The sequence below is a fragment of the Dasypus novemcinctus genome, chromosome 7, assembly GCF_030445035.2.
Source record: "Dasypus novemcinctus isolate mDasNov1 chromosome 7, mDasNov1.1.hap2, whole genome shotgun sequence".
Classification (NCBI taxonomy): Eukaryota; Metazoa; Chordata; class Mammalia; order Cingulata; family Dasypodidae; genus Dasypus; species Dasypus novemcinctus.
Window position 1 is genome coordinate 79456839 of NC_080679.1, and position 17610 is coordinate 79474448.

The 17610-nt window shown below is 39.2% G+C and overlaps 1 protein-coding gene across 2 annotated transcripts in view; it reads left to right on the plus strand.

Annotated features, from left to right (window-relative positions):
- The window catches only part of ABCB11 (ATP binding cassette subfamily B member 11), a 147347-nt gene that overhangs the window by 29881 nt on the left and 99856 nt on the right, over positions 1–17610 (plus strand). For both annotated transcript variants that reach the window (XM_058300685.2, XM_058300684.1), the window contains exons 6-9: positions 8772–8859; positions 11398–11531; positions 13479–13650; positions 17415–17539. In XM_058300685.2, the coding sequence (XP_058156668.1) occupies positions 8772–8859; positions 11398–11531; positions 13479–13650; positions 17415–17539 (519 nt within the window). The remainder of the gene's footprint in view (positions 1–8771; positions 8860–11397; positions 11532–13478; positions 13651–17414; positions 17540–17610) is intronic.

The following is a 17610-nucleotide window of genomic DNA, read 5'->3' on the forward strand; positions in this document are numbered from 1 at the left end:
AAGATTGAGTGCTTTCCCCCAAAGAATGGAAATAAGGCAACATTCTTACTCAACACAGTGCTGGGAATTCTAGTCTGTGCAAAAAGATGAAGAATGGAAATAAAAATCATACAGATATAAAAGGTAAAAATAAAACTTCCCAGGACCCTTCAAGCCACATGTTTGTTCAAAATCAATAGCTGCCTTTTTCATGACTGAGCCACTTCATCACCTCTGATAAGAGTGTCTGTAGAACGTATGCATCCCAGTAAGTCTAAATAAAACTATTTTGGACAAATGCTCATAGTTTTCTGTTTTCAGTCATCCAAATTTCATTTCACAAACAAAACTAAGAGCACTGATTCATTTATACATTAAAAGATTTTCCTTATTAACTACATTACATGCATTGTGGAGACAAAAAATTTTATAATTTTCTCAGTCTTGCCCATTTTCAAAATTCTCCTAAGTCATTATGAAAGGCTGGGAATGTGATGAACACAAGACATTTTAGCTGGTTTGGAAATTGTCTGAGGGGAAGAGCAAGGCAGCCATTTCTGTTCCTAATTAGTATTTTGAAAGTCAATGCAAAGTCAAGAAGCCTTTTTTGAGGACCTGCACCAGGCTCCAGAGAGTGTGACCAAGCAGCTTAAACACAGCCCTGACTCCCAAGTAGCTTGATGACTTCATTTCTCCTTATAGCTGAATAATAGTCCATCATGTGTATATACCACAGTTCGTTTTTTTATCCACTCATCTGTTGATGGACACCTGGGTTGTTGTCACCTTTTGGCAATTGTGAATAATGCCTGTATGAACATGGTATGCAGATGTCTGTCTGTGTCACTGCTCTCAGTCCTTCTGGGTATATACCTAGTAGTGTTATTACTGAGTCACTTGGTAGATCTATATCTAAATTCCTTAGGAACTGCCAAACAGACTTCCATGGTGGCTGTACCATTCTTCATGTCCACCAACAGTGAATAAGTATATCTATCTCTCCATTTCCTCTCCAACACTTGTAGCTTTCAGTTTTGTTAATAGTAGCCATTCTAGTAAATATGAAATGATATCTCATTCCAACTTTGATTTGCATTTCCCTAATAGCCAGTGACGTTGAATATTTTTTTCATGTGAATTTTCACCATTTGAATTTCTTCTTTAGGAAAGCATCTCAGGTATTTTGCCCATTTTGTTTTTAAAGAGGTACCATGGATTAAACCTGGGACCTTGTGCATGGGAAGCAGATGCTCAAACCACTGAGCTATACCTGCTTTCCTTGAACATTTAAAAATCAGGACATTTGTCTTTTTATTGTTGAGTTATACCATCTCTTTTTATATCATGGATATTAGATCCTTGCCAGATGTGTGATTTCCAAATATTTTCTCCCATTGAGTAAGCAGCCTTTTTACCCTCTTCACAAATGCTTTGAAGTACAGGAGTGTTTAGGTTTGAAGAGGTCCCATTTATCTATTTTTTCTTTTGTCACTCATGCTTGGGGTGTAAGGTTTAAGAGACCCCCACCTACTATAAAGTCTTACAGATGTTTCCCTACATTATCTTCTAAGAGTTTTATGGTCCTGGCTTTTATGTTTAGGTCATTTTGAGTTGATTCTTGTATTGGGATAGAGAAAGAGGTCCTCTATCATTCTTTTGGTTATGGATATCCAGTATCCCACACCATTTGTTAAAGAGACTGTTCTGTCCCAGAAAAGTGAACTTGGTAAGCTTATTAAAAATCAGTTGAAGGAAACAGATGTGGCTCAACCAACTGGGCTCCCATCTACTATATAGGAGGTCCAGGGTTCGATGCCCAGGGCCTCCTGGTGAGGGCAAGCTGGCCCACATGACAAGCTGGCCCATGTGGGAATGCAGCCCCATGCAGGAGAGCTGCCCTGCATGGGAATGCTGCCTTGCACAGGAAATCTGCCCCACACAGTGGTGCTGGCTGACATGGAAAGCTGGCACAGCAAGATGACACAACAAGAGACACAGAGGAGAGAAAATAAGAAGATGTAGCAGAACAGGGAGCTGAGGTGGCACAATAGAGTAACCACCTCTCTCCCACTACAGAAGGTCCCAGGATCAGTTCCTGGAGTCACCTAATGAGAATACAAGCAGACACAGAAGAATGCACAGTAAATGAACACAAAGAGCAGACAACAGAAGGAGCAGGGGAAGTGGGGGGGGGGGGGGGGGAGAAATAAATTTTAAAAAATCTTTTTAAAAATCAGTTGATCATAAAGGTGAGAGTCTATTTGTGACCTCTCAATTCAATTCCATTGATCTATATGTCCATCTTTATGCCAGTACCATGCTGTTTTGACCACTGTAGCTTTATAATACACTTCAAGGTAGGGAAGCATGAGTCCTCCAACTTTGCTCTTCTTTTTAGGATGTTTTTGGCTATTCTGAACCCCTTTCCCTTCCAAATAAATGTGGTAATTGACTTTCCTACTTCCGTAAAGTAGGCTGTTGGAATTTTGATTGGTATTGCATTGAATCTGTATATCAGTTTGGGTAGAATTGACATCTTCATGATGTTTAATCTTCTAATCCATGAATGTGGAATATCCTTCCATTTGTTTAGGTCTTTGATTTCTTTTAGCAATATTTGTGTCTGATGTTGGCTGTGGGATTTTCATATATGCCCCTTATTATGTAAGTAACTTTCCTTCTATACCTGTCTTTTGAAGTATTTTTATCAAGAAAGGATGCTTGATTTTGTCAAATGCTTTTTCTGCATCAATTGAAATGATCATGTGATTTTTTTCCCTTCAATTTGTTAATCTACTGTTTTAGGTTAATTGATTTTTTTATGCTGCACCATCCTTGTATACCAGGAATAATATTCTACTTGATCATGATGTATAATTGTTTTTATATGCTGCTGGGTTTGATTTGCAAACATTTTGCTGAGAGTTTTTGTATCTATGATCATTAGAAAAATCTGTAATTTTCTTTTCTCGTAGTGTTTTTGTCTGACTTTGGTATTAGGGTGATGTTAGTGTCATAAAATGGGTTGGGTAATTTTTCCTCCTTTTGGAAATTTTGGAAGATTTTAAACAGGATTAATGTTAACTCTTCTCAGAATGTTTGGTAGAATTCACCTGGGAAGCCATCTGGTCTTGAACATTTGTGGAAGATTTTTGCTGACTGACTCAATCTCTTTACTTGTGATTGGTTTGTTGAGTCCCTGTATTTCTTTAGAGTCAATATAGGGTGTGCATTTCTAGGAATTTATTTCATCTACATTGTCCAATTTGTTGGTATACGGTTTCTCATAATATCCTCTTATGATCCTTTTTTCCCCTGTGGGATCAGTCATAATGTCCTCCCTTTCATTTCTGATTTTATTTATTTGCATCTTCTCTCTCTCTCATTCTCTCTCTCTTTTATTAATCTTGCTAAAGGGTTTGTTGATTTTATTTTCTCAAAGAACTGACTTATGATTTTGTTGATTTTCTCTATTGTTTTTTTGCTCTCAATTTCATTTATTTCTGCCCTAATCTTTGTCATTTCTTTCCTTATGCTTGTTTTGGGAATGGTTTGCTCTTTTCCTAATTTCTCCAGTTGTCCAGTTAGATTTTTTATTTTAACTCTTTCTTCTTTTTTGATATAGGCATTTAGGGCTGTAAATTTCCCTCTCAGCACTGCCTTCACAATATCCTCTAAGTTTTGATCTAAGTTTTGACTCATGTTCTCATTTTCATCATCTTGGGATATCTACTAGTTTCTCCTGCAATTTCTTCTTTGACCCATATATTTGCAAAACTTCTCCTTTCCCACCTATCCACCTTCATTCCATTATGATCAGAAAAGGTGCTTTGTTTAATTTCCATCTTCTTAAATTTATTGAGAGCTGAGTTGTGGCCTAACATATGGTATATCCTGGAGAAAGATCCATGAGCACTTGAGAAGAATGTATAGCCTGCTGATTTGGGTGCAATATTTTGTATATGTCTGTCAGATCCTGCTGGTTTTTCATATTGTCTCTGTTTCTTTGTTTATCTTCTGTCTAGTTGGTCTCTCTATTGATGTGAGTGGTGTGTTGAAGTCTCCAAGTAGAGATGTCTATTTCTCCCTTCAGTTTTGCCAGAGATTGCCTCATGTATTTTGGGGTTACCCTGGTTAGATGCATGGTGGATTGTACTTTTTTTTAGGAGGTACCTGGGATCAGATCCAGGACCATGACGTGGGAAGCAGGCACTCAACCATTTGAGCTACATCTGCTCTACTAGATTGTCCCTTTTATTAATATATAATGGCCTTCTGCATCTCTTATCACTTTTTCATTTAAAATCTGTTTTGTCTGACACCAGTATAGCTACCCCTGCTCTCTTTTGGTTATTATTTCTGTGAACCCTTTCACTTTCAGTCTGTTTACATCCTCAGGTCTAAGATGAGTCTCCTGCAGACAGTATATGGCTGGCTTATGTTTTCTTATCCATTCTGTTAGCCTATATCTTTTGATTGGGGAGTTTAGTTCGTTGACATTCAATGTTATTATTGTGAAGTCATTACTTACTTCAGCCATTTTATCCCTTGGCTTTCATATATCATATCTTATTTTTGTCCATCTTTTTACCTTTTTGGTTAACTTTTCTGATAGTCTTCACTTCTACACTCTCCTCTAAACCTCTCTCTTTTCTTTTTTCTGGCTGCAGAACTCCCTTTAATGTTTCCTACAGAGCTGGATTCTTGTTTATGAACTCTCTTAGTTTCTGTATTTCTGTGAATATTTAAAACTCACCACCATATTTGAAGAACCATTTTGCATATAAAAATTCTTGGTTGGTAGTTTTTCTCTTTTGGTACCTTAATTATATCATACCACAGCCTTCTCACCTCCATGGTTTCTGAAGAGAAATCTGTGCTAAGTTTTCCTGGACATCTCTTGTCTGTGATGTTTTGCTTTTCCCTTGCTGCTTTCAGAATTTTCTTTTCTATATTTGGCATTCTGAATATTATGTGTCTTGGGGTAGGTCTATTTGGATTCATTCTAATTGGAATACACTGTGCTTCCTGGACATGTATATTTATGTCTTTCACATGATTTGGGAACTTTTCAGCCATTATTTCCTCAAACTCTGTATCTGCTCCTTTTCCCTTCTCATCTCCTTCTGGAACTCCCATAATACATATGTTAGTGAACTTCATGTTATCATTCAACTCCCTGAGCCCCTGCTCAATTTTTTCCCATTCTTTTCTCTGTCTCTTCTTCTCTTTTTTCAATTTCAGTTGTTATTTCCTCTACATCACTGATTCTTTCTTCCATGATTTCAAATTCGCTATTATATGCCTCTATTGTATTTTTTCCTTTGTTATTTTTTCTATTGTATTTTAAATCTCACTTATTGTGTCATTCATTCCCATAAGCTCTGTTATTTTTCTATCTGAGATTTCAAATTTTCTTTGTGCTCACCCATGTCTGTTTTTTTGGAGGTACTGGGCATTGGATTGAACCCAGGACCTCATATGTGGGAAAGAGATGCTTAACCACTGAGCTACATTCACTCCCCCTAGTGTTTTCTTAAGGTCTTTTATTTCATTAGCCATGTTGTTCTTCAACTCCATGATTTGATTTAGAAGATTTGTATGAAACTCATTGATTAGCTGTTTCAAGTCCTGTGTCTCATCTGGAGCTTTGATTTGTTCCTTTGCCTGAGTTATATCTACCTTTTCCTTAGTATGACTTGTAATTTTTTGCTGATATCTAAGCATCTGATCCTGATAATGAGTTTATTTTGATGTTCAGTTTCTGTCTCTTGCATAGGGATTTACTGTTATGTAGCTGTGTGCTACTACTGTTCTTTGACTTTTTGTTCACCTTGTTCTAGATATTTAGGCTTGCCCCTATTTCACTGCTCAAATCAGGCCTAAGGATCCAGTAATGGGGCACAGGCCAGTTTCCAAGGGCCTTGGAGAGGGGGATAGTAAAGGCACCTGCTTACCTCTTTTATTTATTTGTTTGTTTGTTTCCCTTTTTGCACACTTTTCTGGTCTGACCAGCAGATGGCACTCTGGCAGACTTCTCAACTCAGATCCCTGGTGCTTGGGGGGAGGGGGGGGAAGGGTGGGTGGAGGGAATGCATTCAGTGTAACTCTGCAGGTGGGTGGGTGGATGGTACAGAAGCAACACCCTCAGGGCTGGCCAAGTCTCACAAACAAACTTTCTCAGAAGCTCTTCTTCCTTGTCCAGCCACATCCCAGGGAAGTAGAGAGGGTATTTGAGAAGGCAAATTATCTTTAGCTCCCTGTGGGCTCTCAGTGCAAACAATGCACAGCCCCACCCAGCCTATAAGTATGACCCCTCCAATGCAGCTGACCAAATTTCCTGGCCAAAATCTGAATTAGCTATAGGCTGTGTCTCTCCCTCTCCCCTTTCTTGAAGCCCCCTCAGTCTGCAGCTGTTGGAGTCCATAGCTGCTGCAGTCCACAGACTACCATTTGCTGCAAAGGTGGGGGGATGGGCTCCCATTACTGCTTTTGCAATTTACTCACAGGATTTTTCAGCCAGCTGAGACCCCTTTCTTTTGCCCCTTTCTCTTCTGGGTGGTGTCTTACCTTCTGCTGGTGTCCTGATCCCCAGAGCAGCCCTTCAGACAGTCTCTGGCTGTTCTGTAGGTATTTTTTTCTGGGAGAGATGTGATCCCTCTGCCTCGGTAATCCTCCATCCTCCTGGAAGTCTTCTTGAATTTTTTAACTATAAAATTCCTTATTTCCTAAAAGCAACTTCAGAATATTTTTTCTAGTTATAAAAGTAAATATTTATTTAGAATGAAAAATAAATTACAAATTTACATTTTTGTGACAAATATCCCACATATTACAAATTCCGGAAAGATGGCTTATTCTTTAGCTGTCTAAACTGTCTCTGCATTACCTTTTTTGTATGCTCTTTTTTTTTTTAATATTTTTTATTTATTTCTCTCCCCTTCCCCCACACTGTCTGCTCTCTTTGTCCACTCACTGTGTCTTCTTCTGCATTCACTTATATTATCAGGTGGCACTGGGAAACTGCATCTCTTTTTTGTTGTGTCATCTTGCTGCATCAGCTCTCCATGTGTGTGGCACCACTCCTGGGCGGGCTGTGTTTTTTTTCATGCAGGGTGGCTCTCCTTGTGGGATGCACTCCTTGCACATGGGGCTTCCCTACATGGGGGTCCCCCTGGATGGCCCAGCACTCCTTGCATGCGGCAGCACTGTGCATGGGCCAGCTCACCACATGGGTCAGGAAGCCCTGGGTACCGAACCCTGGACCCTCCATGTGGTAGGCAGACACTCTATCAGTTGAGCCATGTCTGCTTCCCTGTATGCTCTTTTGATTGGTTTCTCAAGTGATGATAATTTTATATTATTTTCTATGGAAAGGAGAGAAAGATAATTCACTCCATTCTGGAATAGTTGATCAAGTTTTATTTTATTGTTATTAATATAGATAACTCCTTATTGTTAATGTTATATATAGGCTTATGATTTTTGTCAAATTTTAGAAAACTTTTAAGCTTCTGATTTCATGTATGAGCTGTACAATTTCAAAGTAGATCAAATTTTCTTGTGCAGCTCTTAATCTTAAATGCTCTTTACATTGGCAAAACTCATTTACCATTTTCTCTTTCATGTCATCATGTAAATTGTGTTTTTTGTCAGTATTTCTCAAATCTATTTTTTAAATTTCTTATTTGAAAATTTACTGATTCTTAAAATTTTCTCTTTCAACATTGTTGCATTTCCATTCTATATATTCTGGGATATCCTGACTCTTTTCCTTATTTTTGTGATTTAGACCATCAGAATGTGTACTGTGAGATAATAAAAGTTTTTTCCATGCTGAAGTGTCTTACATTCTCCTTTGCTTCAGTTTACATTTTTCTCTTCAACTAGGAAACTTCCTGATGACCACATTTGAATCTTGACAGGATCAATAATTGGTTAGAGTCCAGGAAATTTCCAAATCAAGGAATCATCAAAGCTACTCTTTCTTCCCAAAGACCAGCTGCCAGTCATCCTTAGCTCCACTGCCACATGGCAAGGCACATAGTGGCATCTGCTGGTCTCCCCCTTCCTGACTGCAGAACATTTTATTCCTCTCCTCTTTTTCCTACCAAGCTTCAACCCTGTGCCCTAGCATGGTAGTTGTGTTGGAAAAATGCCAAAGAGCTGGCTGTTCCAGGTAAGTATCTTTGGCTTCCTCTTAATAGTCCTGGCAAATGAAACTTCTCAGGCAGAAAAAAGGGCTAAAAAGGTGCTTTCCTTCTCTATGGGAAGGTGACCTGCACATTTTTCACAGCATCACTCTGAAGTGGAGGTGTTGAAAAGCTGGCTGAGATTCCTGAAGGAGGTATTGCTAAACCTCCTGATTTACAGCACACATCTTTCTACCAGTGTCTTTGCAGACAGGCTGTCTCACTTTTAAAATGTTTCTCCAGCTGTGAGTGCTCTGTCAGCACATGATGTGTGTGAGTGAAAGGGGCCATGGAGGACAGAGCACTGGGCTGCTGTCTAGGATCCCAGGCTTCCTCTGGTTGCTGATTAATTATTTCACAGCTCTAGCAACTCCGCCCCTCAAAGGAAAAGGCGTGGACATCTTTGCAGATGTTGGTACAATGAAATTCATTTAGGAATTTGGTTGGATTGATTATAATTCTGTATAGATAAAATGATTTACACTTATTTAATAGAAATATATGATATATGAATTTTAAATCCCTCTGTGCCCACAAATGCAGTCCTTGGTAGCTTGACCTGACTTGTGGACTCTTAACATTTTTTCCCCTCTTTTGAAGGTTGCTGAACATTGAAAGTGAAATGATCGCATTTGCCAGTTACTATGCTGGACTCGGTGCTGCCGTACTTATCACAGGATATATTCAAGTTAGTAGCTCCTCCATTTTATTTACAGGTCAATATCTGGGTTCAAAGACATTACCATGAAATGTAAAATGTTTTCTTTAACATTTAAGCTATTCAGAGTCCTAAGGAGTGTTACCAGATTTTATCTAGGTTCTTGACTATGCTGGAGAAATGAATTTCAAGAGCACATCGGGTAAATTAGGTCAGTAATTTATTCAGGGAGGGAAGGAAGAGAAATGGGAGAAAATAACAGATCAGGGGTCCCAGGTAGAGAGGAAGGGGTTGAAAAGTGATAAAGAGGGCTGATTTACAGACTACAATTTCCCATTATAGGTTATAAATGCCCAGGTTTTACTTGTGTGGCCACATGGCAGGGGAAAATGGTGAGAGCAGATAAGTCCAGAGGCAAAAGCATGAGAAAAAGCACTTAGGCCCTGTGCCTGCCTTTTTGAACTATTGATTATCCCACCCCTTTGCTAATGGCAGGGGAGGAGTTTCAGCTGTTTGTTGTTTTGATTGATTACGGCACTCATCAATCCGCATGAAAGCCTAGTGATAAAGTCCTTAAGGAGTATCCTGGGCTTCTGGCATCCAGAGGAAGTCTTTGTTCTGGATGGCAGGATCTTGTGAGTGCGTGTGGGGTGTCTTCCAGCAGCCATCTGGGGGGTTATTGATGTCCACGTGGACTCTCTGCCAGGTTCCAGATCCATCTATTGATTCCCTATCTTATTAACCAGCTTCAGGGATTACAGTTCTGTTTATAGGGAACCGGAGAGAATGGGGAGAGGTTTTTCCTCTCAGGTGGGGAAGACAATACCAGCAGGTATCCAGAGAGATGGAGAACAGACTTTTAATTTTAATGTCCTGTCTTCCTCTGTCCTTCCCTACTTCATCCTCTCTAAGTTCAGTAATGGTCAGTTGTAGTGTGTGTGTGGAGGGAGGGTCAACCATCTGGAGAAAGCTGGGTATAAGGAAAAGACGAATTTACTTATTTTCTCTTTCATTGTTAAAGTCTTACCAAACTGCATTACAACCCAAGTTCTGTAATTTATTTTATTTTATTATTTTTTTAAAGATTTCTTTTTATTTATTTAATTCCCCTCCCCTCCCCCGGTTGTCTGTTTTCTGTGTCTTTTTGCTGCTTGTTGTTTCTTTGTCCGCTTCTGTTGTCCTCAGCGGCATGGGAAGTGTGGGCGGCACCATTCCTCGGCAGGCTGCTCCCTCCTTCACGCTGGGCGGCTCTCCTTATGGGCGCACTCCTTGCGCGTGGGGCTCCCCTACGCGGGGGACACCCCTGTGTGGCACTGCACTCCTTGCGCGCATCAGCACTGCGCATGGCCAGCTCCACACGTGTCAAGGAGGCCCGGGGCTTGAACCGCGGACCTCCCATGTGGTAGACGGACGCCCTAACCACTGGGCCAAAGTCCGTTTCCCAAGTTCTGTAATTTAAATCTAAATTTAAGCCACAGAAGAGCTTAGGGTTTTCATCTGTTTTAAGGGAAGTAATATATTTCATCTTTTGCCTTCTCCTATAGAGAAAAATAATGAATTGCACCCACCCATTCATTCAAAAATTCCAGTAAGTTAGTTCTAGCTATAAAGATAAATTAACACTTTCCCCCATTCTTATATCTGTTAGCCAAAGGGGTACTGATGCAAAATACCAGAAGTTGGTTGGTTTTATAAAAGGTATTTATTTGGGGTAGGAGCTTACAGATACTAGGCCATAAAGCATAAGTTACTTCCTTCACCAAAGTCTATTTTCACGTGTTGGAGCAAGAGGGCTGCTGACATCTGTGAGGGTTCAGGCTTCCTGGGTTCCTCCCTTGCTTTTCTTTCCTCTATGAGCTCACTTCCTGGGGCTCCAGCTTAAGGCTTCAGCATCAAACTCCAACATCAAAACTCCAACATCAAAAACCTTCCAACCCTGTCCTTTGTCATGTTTTTAATCTGTGAGTCCCCACGCACCAATGGGGGGTGGGGACTCAACGTCCTACTGACATAAACCTCTTGTAAACCTCTGAATCCAATATAATCTCATATGTGCAGAGGAAAAGACCAGTTTACAAACATAAGCCAATATTTCTTTTTGGAATTCATCAATAATATCAAACTGCTACACTTGTGTTAGATGTTGTAATGACAGCCTTGCTCTGCTTGGGGTGGGGAAAACTACCAAAAAATTCTCTGCCTGTGTCATAATTTTGTCTTATTTTCCCTGTAAATCATTGCCCAACAGCCTGAAAACTATACATAACGCATGCAGGGAGGTCTCTCAGGAAAAACTCACTCAGAAATGGTATGTAGGAGTAGTGACTTATAAGCAATAATATCTTGCTTTTGGTCCTGTGAGTCTTATTTTACACATGAGGAAAGTGAAGCTCAAGAAGGTTAAGTCCTAAAGGCACAGGACTGCTCAAGTGTCAGAGCTGGATTCAACTCCAAGTCTTCTGGTTTCCATGTCCATGGGTGACCTGAGAGCTAGTCAGATATAGCACTTTAGTTCCCAAAAAGAAACATTAAAACTGCAATGCAAAATATTTCTTGCTTCATTTCCAGATATGCTTTTGGGTGCTTTCTGCGGCTCATCAGATACAAAAACTTCGAAAAGTTTACTTTAGGAGGATAATGAGAATGGAAATAGGATGGTTTGACTGCAATTCGGTGGGAGAGCTTAACACAAAATTCTCTGAGTAAGTAGCTGGTAGAACAACATTTTGATGACATGATTTTCTGATAATGGAACTATCATTTCTAAATTCAATAAAGATTTTGAAATCAATAAAGATTTTCCAGTTACTTTTGATGTTTTGTCTATTAAATTGGGCTTTTACAAGTAGCGTGGTTTTTTCGTAGGTAAGGAAAAATTTTAATATTTATCAAATATGGTCATTAAAAATTGAAAGCCAGGGTGCTACAATTTGGTTTGTAGGCTCTTGATTAAAATATTAGAAATAAAGTAATATGGAAGAGAGTTAAAAGAAGTACAGTTAATTCCCTTATGAACTATAACAAGTATTTTTATATAAATAATACTAATACAGGGTGTCATTAACTGGGTGGGTTGGGGAAAATACATCAAATGTAAGATATTGGCTATAGTTAGTAGTAATGTTTTGACAAGCTCTTTCACAGTTGGTAACAATTGTTTCACAACAATACAAGGTATTGGTGGTGGGTAATGTATGAGAGCCCTGTATGATGATACCCATGTTTGTTTTGTAAGTTCACAACTTATACTATACACTTGTTTTTTATGGATGTTCATGCATGAATGATAAACTTTAATTTTAAAAAAGTTTTTTAAAAAGAAGTAAGATTATTTGGTCTCAAAAGGACAAATCGAAGGGTGTCTCAACATATGTGCTCTTAGGAAAACAGTATGATTACAACTACCTTCTTATATCTATGGAGGCAATTGCAGCACGCAAAAACAAAAAATCCAAAAAAGCTTGAGAAAGATACAAACTAAAAAGCCAAATTTAAATTCAGTTTACACCTAAATACTAATTTGGGTCATTAACACCTCCCAGATTCTAAAGGAGCCTTGGATAATTAGAACCAGTTGAACGTCATTGAATTGAACTTTTGTCCCATGAGACACAGTGTGTACAGAAGATGAAGGTAGACTGAAAGCTGGGACTCTTAGATTCCAGCACTCCTTCTGCCCCTTGTTTATGGTGACCTTGAACTAAGACTTAACCTTGCCAGATTACAATGGTCTAATCTCTGGGTAACCTCTTAGATTCTTTCTTGCTATCACATACCAAGTCCTGTTTGCTCTATCTAGACAGAGATTAAGAGAATGTTCCTAGGAATGTGATATTAATATGATTACATTCAACCAATTGTCTGGAGCACATATCTTGTGCTAAGCACAAAGATAAATCTTAGAACTCCTGTTCTTGAGGAATTTACAGCCAACTAGGAAGGCTAAGAGGAGCAACCGAAAAAATAATCAGGGTAAGAGGTATTATTATTTACTATATTCTAGTTCTGTGCACTTTATATATAATAACTAACTTAATCCTCATCACTACCCTTTGAGGTACCTTCTGTTATTATCCCCAATTTTCAGATAAGGAAACTGAGGAACAGAGAAGTTAAATAATTTGCTCAAAAAGAGCTGGTATTCAAATTCGGAGAGTCCAGCTTCAGAGCCTGTGCTCTTAATCTCTACTCTATACTGTCTCTAAGCATAATGTAGTAATTACACAAATATATGAATACACTGTAATTAAATTTCTATGGAAACACGAGATTTTACAAGGTTTTATGAACTAGATGGTATATGAGTAGAGCTGAAATTATTTAGCAGATATAATTTCAGGACAGAATAAGAGCATTAGCTATAAGAAAGCATGATACAAATAAGATGGTTTCCAAAAGCCTTTATCAACACTGAACTTGCACCAGCTTGGAAGATTGGGTTAGAGACCAATTCACTTGGCAATGAGGGAAAAGGCTTGATGACATCCCAAGGTGAGCAAATTTTCTAAGATTTGAGAGGCAGTTATGTTACCTGAGGGTGATTGAGTAGAGTTGGAAAATATTTAGAAGGGAAAGACTGAAGTTTTTCCAACAAGACATTTGAATTGATTACATTCAATTTTAGTGATCAAAGTCTCTTTTGCTTCCAGCGATATTAATAAAATCAATGATGCCATTGCTGACCAAATAGCCCATTTCCTTCAGCGCATGACTACGTGCTTCTGTGGGTTCCTGCTGGGATTTTACAAGGGTTGGAAACTGACCTTGGTTATTATTTCCATCAGTCCTCTCATTGGGATTGGAGCTGCCATCATTGCTCTGGTAAGACTGTCTTTTTGCTTTTCTCTGTGGGAAGGCATTTGCACTGATATGCCACCCAAAATGTAAAGCCTGATTTCCAAGTCCTGAGTATTTTTAGTCAACATCTATTAAGGATTGAATCATGTCCCACAAAGACTTGTTCAAGCCGTAACTCCCAGTCCTGTGAACAGGTGCCCATTTGTAAATAGGACCTTTGAAGATGTTTTAGTTAAGATAAGGCTGTGGAGTGAGTTGCTACAATTGTGTGCCATGGGAACACAGGTTCGGGATACAAAAGAAACTTTCAGCAAATGATTGCCTTATTTTGCATAATAAAGAGTCCAGAAAGGGCAAATTATCCCCTTGTTACGTAATCAGCACAGATTCCAAAAGAGCAGGGAAGTAGTCCTATTATGGCTGGTCTCCCCAGTCTCTGAAAACTGCTGCTGGTCAGGGTCAATAACCGGCAGTAACACATGCTGCATTTTGCAGTGTAGAAGACAGACCGGTCTATATTGCTTGAGTGTGGTTTTTATCCAAAGGGTGCCCTGGCACTGAGAATTCCTGTTCTGATAAGCACCTGGGGCTGTCTGTTCCCCAGTTTCTGGGTTTAAGGTCTGGTGAGGGACTTTCCATTAGACTTAACATCTCCTGCAGGTTGTGGAATAGCACACAATAGAAAAGGAGGTGGGGGTAGCGGAAGGCTGGAGGATGGCTGCTTAGCCTGTGTTTGCAACTTCCCCAGAGAAGGAGGTAGGGTTAGGTGAGGTCTGGGCAATGTTCAGGAGGTCTGTGTCTTCCCTAAGAGAGGCCAAATTGGGGTAGGGGAGACCTTAATCCAACATGACTGGTGTCCTTAAAAGCAGAGGAAATTTGGATACGGTGAGTAGGAGTCGGATGGGGAGAGAGATGACCACGTGAGGGAGGCAGAGCTTGAGCTATGGATTGCTGGCAAGCCACCACCAGAGTTCTACAGACTTCAGAGAATGCCTGATCCTGCCAACATCTTCATTTTGGACTTCTAGCCTCTAAAACTGTGAGGACGAGATGGTTGTTTAATTTGTTAGAGCAGCCCTGGCAAAGGAAAATAACATCGTTATCACTATTTTGTCTTGTTTTGCTTGAATATTCCCCAGTGTGAAATAATATCCCATAGATTAAGGATTCATGATGTTTCATTATTATTCTATTAATAACGAAACAACTGTATTATTTGAGCATCTACTATTTTGGCAGGCACTACTAGGAGTTTTTAATATTCTCTCTAATCCTTTCAAGAATCTTATAAAGGAAGTACTAACCCCATTATAAACATAAGAAACAGTGGCTTAGAGAGGTAAAGGGACTTGCCCAGGGCTGCAGAGCTAGTGACTGGCAGAGCAGGATTCAAGCTCCAGTGCACCTGACTCCAAATCCCACCCAATCTCCAATATACCTGTTGCTTCCTGTGGTCTCCCATGCCTAGACACTTCTCTCAAAAAGGCACAAAAACATAGTCAGGTCTGTAATGAGCACAGAAAAGAGATTTCTGCGGTCATAACTGAGTTCTCCACCCCTTCTGATCAAGTCCAGAGAGAAAAGTTTACCTGACACATTCTGAGCCGTATCCTGTCACAGTTGGCTTCTCAAGGTTTCAGGCCAAAATAAAGTATAGGAATAGAAATTTTAGGTACATGATGGCTTCTTACTTTTAAAGCAGTCATGTTAGTTGATGGATCATGGGTCAGGCACACGAGTCACTTGTTAGCGATAGAATAGTGAGTACCTAGCTTTTCACTTGAATTCTATCTATCAAGTGAAAAGCTAGGTACTCACAAATCATTAAGCAAAAAGACCAATTTCTAAGACTAGATTTTCCAGCCAAAAATTCTCTACAGTCCATGGGCTATATCACCCACACATTTCCCAGGTAATGTAGAAAATGGTTTGCAGTGACAATAGCAAAAGGCTCTCTATTTACCTAGGTCCCACCTGGCTCTGCTTCTTACAAGTTGTGTGATCTCAAGAGACACCTAATCCTTCAAAATCTGTTTCTCATCTTTAAAATAGGAGCAATACTTCCCAAAGTCATTGTGGTGGTTCAGAGCATAATCCACGTAAAGCACTTAGCATAAGGCCCAGCCACAGAGTTAAGTGCTAAAAAGATAGGAGCTTCTATTTTTTTCCAGTCCGTCACATCACACAGCTTTATGACAATTTTCCCTACCACACGCAAAGTCAGTGACAGCCTTTCTGGTTGCACTTCATGGGCCTTCAACTTCCTTGGATATCTTTACTTCCCCTACCAGGTTAACTTTGCTAGTTTTAAGCAGACTTAGTCCAGAGTTTCTCCTGTCATCATGGTGAATGTATTTCTACTTCTTGTGAATGTGTCACTGATTTGGAATGTTGTAGTTCTGCACTGGTATCTTCTTGAATTCAGGTCTATGCATGTTTGTATAAAATTATATAAACAACTGCCCTATATTCAATTCAAAGGAAGGACAAAAAAAAAAGGTGGTGGAGGCAATACATGAAACCTAAGAAGCTATCATGAGTTTTGTATGCTTTTGTCTGACTTATACTTTTGAAGAGAAACATGAGCAATTGTTCTGTATTTCCCAATGCATGCCTTTTAAGCTCCTGTATCAGTTTAACTGAAGTGTTCTGGGATTATTTAATGTGCCATTACAATAAAAACTGACATTATTAGCAATGACTTAATTTTCTCATTACTATGAAGTCAATACATATTTCCAAAATAAATTACACGAGGAGTGTGATAGAAACTGCAATGTCATCCATAACATCCCAATTCAGATTTTAGTGTTGATGAAATTAGTCTCACTTTTGTTATTATTGACTTTTAAATTCATAAATATAAAGTGTGAGATAAGCATACTGTAACACAATATCATGTTTAGTTATTTTCGTATCTTAGAATTCTATTTAAGATTTGGTTTGATAAAGGCTCTGCCACTAAAAGGGTTTGGAAAAACTATTGGAAGCGAATAAACTCCCTAAATCTGGGTAGTAAGTATTTTTTAAGGCTTCTGAGTTAATTGATTTTCAACAATAATTGCTTTCCCCCCTCTTTGTTTCTTAATTTGTGGCAGGGCTCTCTTGGAGGGTTAATTCTAATTAGGACTCATTCAAGTCCAATTTTAGAGAAAGTAATTTACTATTAAGTGCAAACCTGTACTATATAGAGTTGAGCCCTACAGTTCAGGCAAGAGTGTAATATTGGTCTGAAACTTTCTTTTATGGAATTATCGCTGCAGCATCCTGCCTTTGTGTGCTCAGAACCTCATTTCCATTCTATAATCAGTCATGATATGCACAGGCCTTTTGTCTTTACCTCTTATGTCTCTAAATTGTACAAAGGCCTTTGGCCAATAGCAATGAAATATGGCCTCGTTTGACTTGAAAACTTCATTAGCATAATGACTGAAACTCTTTAATCTCATGGAATGCCATGTTTGGGACTTATTCTGTGAGGGAGTTTTAAAATTATTTTAATCGTGGTAAAGTATATATAACATTCAACTTGTCATTTTAACCATTTTAAGTATGCAACACAGTGGCATTAATTAGACTCAAAGTTGTGCAACCATCACCACGGGCAAGGCTTAACAATCACCAAACTAGTACCAAATTCTTCCCTCCGGCAAACGATGTTGCAGTGAAAATCCGGTCTTGTTTTATGCTCTGCCACAAGTTTACGCTGTGAAAGGACACACTGAATGACGGGCTGCCTTACCTAATTACCTGGTCTTCACGTTTTCTTCTCTTCTTTTGGATTTTAGAGTGTATCCAAGTTTACTGATTACGAGTTGAAGGCCTACGCCAAAGCAGGGTCTGTGGCTGATGAAGTCATTTCATCTGTGCGAACAGTGGCTGCTTTTGGTGGTGAAAAACGAGAGGTTGAAAGGTTGGTTAATTGGAATGTCTGCCTCTTTCCTGAATTTCACGGACTAGAATAGTACTCTGGAATCTTCCCCA